This window comes from Lissotriton vulgaris, chromosome 8, assembly GCF_964263255.1.
Source record: "Lissotriton vulgaris chromosome 8, aLisVul1.2, whole genome shotgun sequence".
In the NCBI taxonomy this organism is placed as follows: Eukaryota; Metazoa; Chordata; class Amphibia; order Caudata; family Salamandridae; genus Lissotriton; species Lissotriton vulgaris.
In genome coordinates this window covers 1,255,489,829-1,255,497,480 of record NC_141696.1, presented here as the reverse complement: position 1 = coordinate 1,255,497,480, position 7,652 = coordinate 1,255,489,829, and the positions used below count along the sequence as shown (strand labels likewise).

Genomic DNA, 7,652 nt, shown 5'->3' with positions numbered 1-7,652 from the left:
CGGGTAGCTGGCTGCCCGCAGGGCCCCGAGAAGAGACTGCACTGAGCGCGCAGAGGTGGGAGCCCTGAAAGGGGCAGATGCGTTCTGCAGGTGGAAGGGACCCGGGGCTCGAGAAATATGAAGGAAAGTGCTTTAGAATGGGTTTCTAGCGGGCCGGGGACGCTAAATGGCCGGGGGGAGACGGCCTGAGCCCTGCCTGAAAGCAAAAGGACCAAATAAAGAGCAAGAAAAGAATATTAAATGGCGGGGGGATGAGAAAATAACCCGGGCCGGGGGGGGGGGCGGGGGCGGCGGCCCGTCACGGCGTGGGTGGGGCCCACAAAGAAAGGAGTACATTATGCACTTCATTTAGTTAACAAGGGGGATAATGAGGAAGCGTGCAGGGGGAATGCCAAGAGAAGGGGGCACAAAAAGCCCATTCAGAGCTCAGCCCCGGGAGGAGGGTATATAAAGCGCAGCCCCCGGAGGCTTCAGCACCACTGCGCTCTGGCCAGCACCCGCCCAGCATCTGCAGCCACGCTCGCAGCCCCAGCGGAGGAAGCGCAGGAGACAGGGAGCGCTCAGCACCGACAGAGAGAGGCCCCGCAGGGACCAAACAGCACCAGCACAGAGAGACTCCTCAGGGACCAAACAGAACAGAGAGGCCCCTTAGGGACCAAACAGCACCAGCACAGAGAGACCCCTTAGGGACCAGCACAGAGGGACCCCTTAGGGACCAAACAGCACCAGCGCAGAGAGACCCCTTAGGGACCAAACAGCACCAGCACAGAGAGACCCCTTAGGGACCAAACAGCACCAGCACAGAGACCCCTTAGGGACCAAACTGCGCCAGCACAGAGAGACCCCTTAGGGACCAAACAGAACAGAGAGACCCTTTAGGGATCAAACAGCACCAGCACAGAGAGACCCCTTAGGGACCAGCACAGAGAGACCCCTTAGGGACCAAACAGCACCAGCCAAGAGAGACCCCCTCCTCCCCCCAGGGACTTTCCAGCACTAGTACAGAGGCTTTTGCGAGGCAGAAAGCCCCAGGAGTCGGAGGTGTCCCTCAGCACCAGCAGCGCCAGACTCCCAGCTAGCCCTCCCCTGCAGAGATGCCTCGCTCCTTCCTGGTGGACTCCCTGATCCTGAGAGAGGGGCATGAGAAGAAGCGCGAGAGCAGCCCCCCTCCCCTCTTCCCCTACGCCCTGCACCCCTCGCACCCCTTGCACGGGCTCTCTGGTCCCTGCCACACCCGGAAGCCCGGGCTGCTGTGCCTGTGCCCGCTGTGCGTGCCCGGCCCGCCGCTGCACGCCCCGCACCCCCTGCTGAAGGCCTCCTTCCCGGGGTTTGGCTCTCAGTACTGCCCGCAGCCCATGAGCCGCCAGCACCCGGCCTCCGCCGGGGTCAACGTGGGACCCGGAGCCGCCATCTACCAAGCAGCGGGCTACCCGCTGGAGCCGCGCCACTTCCACTGCATCTCTCTCGGTGAGTACCGCCGGGCTTCCGGGGACGTCTGCGTGAGCGGGCTCACTGCCCTAGTTATGTGTCTTCTGCCTGCTCCACACCAACTGTTTTCCCCGCCTGCTCCTACTAACTGCTCACTCTGCCTGCTCCTACTGACTGTTCGCCCATCCTGCTCCTACTAACTGCTCACTCTGCCTGCTCCAGTTGAGTGCTCGCTCTGTCTGATCCGCCCCCCTCCTCCAACTAACAGTTCACTCTGCCTGCTCCTACTGACTGCTCACTGCGTCTTTGCCTACTACATAGCTCCTAATGACCGCGCACTCTTTCCGCTTCAACTGACTGCTCACACTGCAGCGACCGCTCCCTCTGCCTACTGCCTGCGCCGCACACTGCCAGGTCCTACCGACTACTCTCGCGTCCTACCAACTGTTCTAACTCACTTCCAACTAACGCTGCCTCCTCATGCATACTGTGTCAAGTACTCCCTACTATATAACGATAGCTGCGCTGCTCACACATTCTAGTCACTCTGGCTGCAAACTCTGAATTCCGATGCTCCGGCAGGCAGCTAACACTGCATGCACGCGCCGAGCGTCAATACTGATTGGCTGCTGAGCGACCCTGCCGACTGGCGCCAGCGATTACAGTACTGCCTGCTCCTACTCACAATCCTCCCTATAGACAACCTTTTCACACTCTGTCTTCCGACTGGCTGTACACAGTGCCTGTCGCCTCCTACTCCATGCTCTCCTGCCTGCTCCTAAAACCTGATCCATACACCACTGACTGCTCCAATTGCATGATCAATCTTCAACGTCCTGCTCTGACTGACAGCTCCCTTTGATGCACATCCTCGCTCTTCATACTGCCTGCTTCCTCGGGTAGCACTGCCTGCTCCTGCAGCTGGCGTGCTGCTTTCTCCGGGAGTGAGAGAAGCTAGGGCTCCCCTCTAGGTGAGGCTGAAACTTGCCTTTCACATGCCTGCTCCAGGCGCTACTAGCTCCAGGTGCAAGGGAGGCTAGGACTCCCCTTGCACGTGCCTGCTCTAGGTCTCGGGGGCTTATTTACTAGCTCTGTGCTCCAGAATGTCACTTTTTGCGATGTTCCAGTGCTGCACAGGGCTTACCCATATTTCCAAGGCCACATAAAGCCGTCCTGCGTGGCTTTTCATGTCTGTGTAGATATGGAGTAAGTCAATGCAGCGTATGCCACCGCCTTGCCTCACTCTACATTATCGGGGCATACCATGGGTGTTGCTGTAGGTGTTCCCACACAACGCCCATAGGTTTTCACACATTCCCAGATTTACAATGTGTTAAAATCATGCGCCTCCCCAGGGGCGGTGCAAAGAAGAGAAATAACATTATTTCACCTTGTTTTTTCCTGTTTCCATGTGACCTGCCAGGACACAGTGCAAGAGGAAATCGCCTCCAATTACTGCTTTTGTGCAGCAATGAGTTCCTTCCTGCACAAAAACAATCATGCCAGCAACATAGACACCCTTGCACCATGGTGCAAGACACCCTTGCACCAAGGTGAAAGACACCCTTAGACCATGGTGCACGGGTGCCTGCATTGGCGCACGGCTGCTAATTGTGCACCGGCGCTGGCTGAAAGTACAGGAATGCACCATAACTTATAAATACAGGGCATATTTACAAAGAATTGGCATAGATCAGTGCCACAAGTCATTTTACTGAGCTGCCATACCCCAATTCGAAAGGACAGAAATGACCAAATTTACAAGATAGATTGCATTCCAGTCCTTTCAGCCAGCGCCCGCGCAAACATTGCAGCCGAGCACTAACGCAGAGACCCTTGCACCATGGTGCAAGAGTGTCTGTGTTGTTGACATGCTTGTTTTTGTGCAGGAAGGTACCTTCCTACGCAAAAACAACCACAAGAGGGGCGTTTTCTTCATTCTGTGTGCGGCAGAATGCAACACAAAAAAACCGAGGAGAAACGTGAACATTTCTCCTCCACCCACAGGTGTTGCATGGGAACACCCACAGCAACACCCATGCCAATCCTTCCTGCCGCAATGTAAGTCAAGGCAGAGTGACTTGCGCTGCTTGGCCTACACCTTATGCGGCGCAGGGTGGCTTTGCATGGCCTTGCAGATATGGGCCTGCACTGTGCACCACCGGGGTGTAAAAAAAGTGACGCTTCGATGGCGCAAGGGGCTTGTAAATATGCTCCACTGTGTATTCCTGCCCTCTCGAAATGGCATTGGGCAGTGCAGATAAATGACTTGTGGCCCTTCCCTTCACCAATTCTCTGTAACTATGCCCCTTAGCCTGCATATGGTCAACACTTTTTTTTTCTTAGCAACCTCCATTCTTTTGTTCACCTGTCCTGTGTCTTCTCTCCTATTTCTCTGTGGCTACCCTGTTTCTCCCCTCTTTGCCTTTTTAATTTCCGCTCTTTTCTCTCCCAGTACCCCTTTCTCCCCTATCTCTGCCCCACCTCTTCTGTGTCTCCTCTCACCACGTGCAGTGAATAACAACCCCTCTTCTCCCTCTGCCCCTTCCCCTCTCCCCTCTCCCCTGTCCTCTCCCTCTCCCCCCCCCCCCTCTCCACCGGCTCTGTGAGTAACGATCTCTTTCTCCCTTGTGTCTCTGCAGAGAGCCCTCCAGGCCCGCTGGGCTGCGGCACCGGCGGCAGCAGCAGCAGCAAGCGGATGCGCACGGCCTTCACCAGCACGCAGCTGCTGGAGCTCGAGCGGGAGTTCGCCTCCAACATGTACCTGTCCCGCCTGCGCCGCATCGAGATCGCCACCTACCTGAGCCTGTCCGAGAAGCAGGTCAAGATCTGGTTCCAGAACCGGCGGGTGAAGCACAAGAAGGAGGGCAAAGGAGGCTCCCACCGGGGCAGCCCGCACCCCTGCAAGTGCTCCTCCTCCGGCAGGTGCTCTGACGACGACGACCTGCCCCTGTCCCCCTCATCCTCCTCCAAGGACGACAGCCACGACCTCAGCCCCTAGAGCAGCCGTCTGAAGCAAGGCTGCCCCCGCCAGACAGAGCTCTGGAGAGCAGGGCCTCCGCGTAAAAGGGGATCCCGTGCGTCTTAACGCACGGACCCAGGGCCACGTGCCAGCCCCCAAGGCCGGTGCAAACTCAAGGTTGGCTGCCCACCAGCTCCTCCCTGGCACTCAGGGGAGGGCAAAGACTAGTTGATCAGGCTGCCAGCCAGCTCCCCCCTGGCACTCAGGGGAGGCAAAGACTTGTTGACCAGGCTGCCATCAGCTCCTTCCTGGCACTCAGGGGAGGGCAAAGACTAGTTGATCAGGCTGCCAGCCAGCTCCCCCCTGGCCCTCAGGGGAGGGAAAAGACTATTGGACAATGCTGCCCACTGGCTCCTCCATGACCCTCGAGGGATACTCAAGACGCACCTGGAACCAGCTAAAAAGACTTGCCAGACTCCAAGAGGCAGCGCCAGAAGCAGGCATGTGCCAAAACCAGAACTGTGCCGCAAGAATCACGAGAACAGGCGACAAGACTAAAGTCACCGCTTCTCTTGGTTTCCACTCACTGACTCTGCACAGACCATGTACATATCGCCCAGTGTGCCCCTGTGCTGTGTATGCTGATTTCAAAGACCCCTCTTCTGCAAGCAACTGCGTGGAGTCCGCTGGCCGAACCAGCACGACCTTCTGCGCTAAAATGCCCAATAGCAAACTGTTTCCAGCCCTGAAACGGGGGCGTTTTGTACAAAAGTTGTTTAAGTGTTGATCTGAGTTTGTGTTCCGGGGACCCCTCGGCGCACACTTCACGCCCCGGGTGTTACCTCTGACCGGACTTTGAGTTGCCAATGTACCTGTTTCTAAACATGCTTGTGATTACATGCATTGTGCACACTATAACATATTTATTTATTTATTTATGTAAAAAATAAACTTTTCTGTAAAAAAAAACGACTGTGTTCATGTTTGTTAGTTTCTAGTTATGGACCTATGTATGTATACACGACCCTGCGTATGCCATGTTTCTCTTCAGGTATGGTGAGTGAAGAGCGCACCCAGGGCTCAGCCACGGATGCCTGGCTCCGTGCCAAACAGATAGGGTGAAGGGATATCCCAGATTTGGTAAAACAGTTCCGATTTTGAAGTCCAAAAATGTCCGGGTTTATAGGGAGGGTTGACTGAACACAGGGAGGGGTGGGTTTTCATGTGTTCCAAAACACATATGAGAGGCACAACTGTAAACTTTACATTTAATTCTACATAACCCCTCGCTATCCGTGCTATTTCTGTGGGTGAACGCTATCTTCCGTGCCACTTGGTCGATGCCAACCTGTTGTCCTACTTCTATTGTGGCATGTCGGAGTCTTTGTTTTCGAAATCTGGTCTCTGCAGGGAGGTGAAAAACCAGGGAGTGCCACTCCTGGAGATAAAGAACAAGGGACGACAATTCGAGGCTGGCACTGTAGAACCAAACAACGAAGAAATCGGACAACCGCCTGCCCTGGCACAATAAACTGACACGAACGAAAGTTGTTATGTACAACCACAGAGGTAGACGTTAGGTCGGCACTCGTTTCCACCAGCACGTTTGGTAACGGGCCAGCCAACTCATGAAAAATCACAGATTCGAGCTTTAACTTGCCTACTAAGCCTCTCTTTCCCGTACACCACTTCTCTTTTTCAGTTTCTCTGTCTCAGTCGGCTCCTGCTTGCACCCTACCTAGGGCTATTTTTTTGTATGTATTCTATTCTTTCATTCCATTTTGCTCTCTTGTTTCCTGTCTGTAACATTCGATGCTTCATTTTCTTATCGCTGTTTAGTCAAATATATATACGTATATGTCCATGAAAATGCACACATACGCACGCGTTTCCTACATGAATTATCTTCCTATGTTTGGTCTAGTTTTACAGTTCTTTTTCCTGTGCCATTCCGTTCTTTCGTTTCAGTTTTCATCATTTTTTAAATCACGTTTTATATTTCTTCCCCCCTTTTCTTTTTTGCCTCTTTCTTTCGGCGCTATGTTTATGTCATAATTGTCGTTCTCTTTGTTTTTTCTTCCTCTTTATTCTTTTGTGCGTGTACCCCGTTTTCGTTTCACATCCAATTCCCCTTTCTTCGGTTCATAATTTTTAGTCGTTTACTTTTCGTTTTTCTTCACCGTAATTTTTTTTCGCCACCTTTATTTTACCTTTTTCCGTTTTTAAACTATTGTCTTCATATCCTTATTTTCGTCCTTTTTTCACTTTATCCTTCCCTTCAATTCTTTATTGCTTTATTTCCCCTTCTCTTTTTCATTCTCTCCCCAATTTCTTACTTCTTTCTTTCTGCGTTTTTTTCTGGTTTTTCTTTCTCCGTTTTTATTCCCCTTTTCATATCTTTGTTTTGTCCCGACTCCACTTTATTTTTATCCTCCAGTTTGTTTGTTTCTTCTTTCTTTCTTTCTTTCTTTCTTTCTTTCTTTCTTTCTTTCTTTCTCCTCTCTCCCCGATGTACCACTCTCTATTCCCCACTCTAGCTCTTTGTTGCTCTCCGGGACTTTATTTTCTTCAACCATTAAGTCTCCTATGTAAGTGGATAATGCCGCACATCGTCCCGTACAAGCCACTACACGCGAGCTTATGATAAACGCACCTGGGATCAGAAAAGATAAGCCTAAAGGCAAACAAGGCATAGGGTTCCCCCCCCCCCCCCCCCTCGCGCCACCCTTTACAGGCACAGTTAGCTATGGAGGCAGAATGCCCTGACTACCGCATGCCATCCACTTATCCGATGCCACAGGGGCGTACGGTGGCCGCCACCGTACACTTGTGCGTGTTTGTAGGGGGTAAGGCAGACCTCCAGAGGCCCCCACTCCTCGGGAGCCCCCATTATCCGAAGGCGAATTAATATCTAAGAAATATGAGAGGTTCAGGGGCCCCGTAAATTTGCGTTTTGCCACTGCGGGGCCACAGGAGATCGCGTACTGTCAGATGCAACCGTAAAATAACCTCCATTCTCCTATCTGTAAACGGGGTTTATTTACCTATAGCCCATCTCCTGACTCTGAGCCCGGTTATTAATGATCTTGCGCGCGCCTTACAGTGACCCCCCTCTTGGAGCCTGATTATACCCACAACACAGCTGGCTGGCAGGTTTGCACCGCGCCACTTCCTCTTTGCACTGGAATTTGCACCCAGTAACGAAAGAAAAACGGATGTCTACAGCGTGACCGGTAGCAAAACGACATTTTACAACGGACGA

The 7,652-nt window shown here is 53.0% G+C and overlaps 1 protein-coding gene across 1 annotated transcript; it reads left to right on the top strand.

Moving 5' to 3' along the window:
* Positions 1-1,094: 1,094 nt before the first annotated feature.
* GSX1 (GS homeobox 1) lies at positions 1,095-4,429 on the top strand. Its single transcript, XM_086933462.1, has 2 exons — positions 1,095-1,467; positions 4,071-4,429. Exons 1-2 carry the CDS (start codon positions 1,095-1,097, stop codon positions 4,427-4,429), a joined length of 732 nt encoding a protein of 243 aa, XP_086789588.1.
* The last annotated feature ends 3,223 nt before the right edge of the window (positions 4,430-7,652 follow it).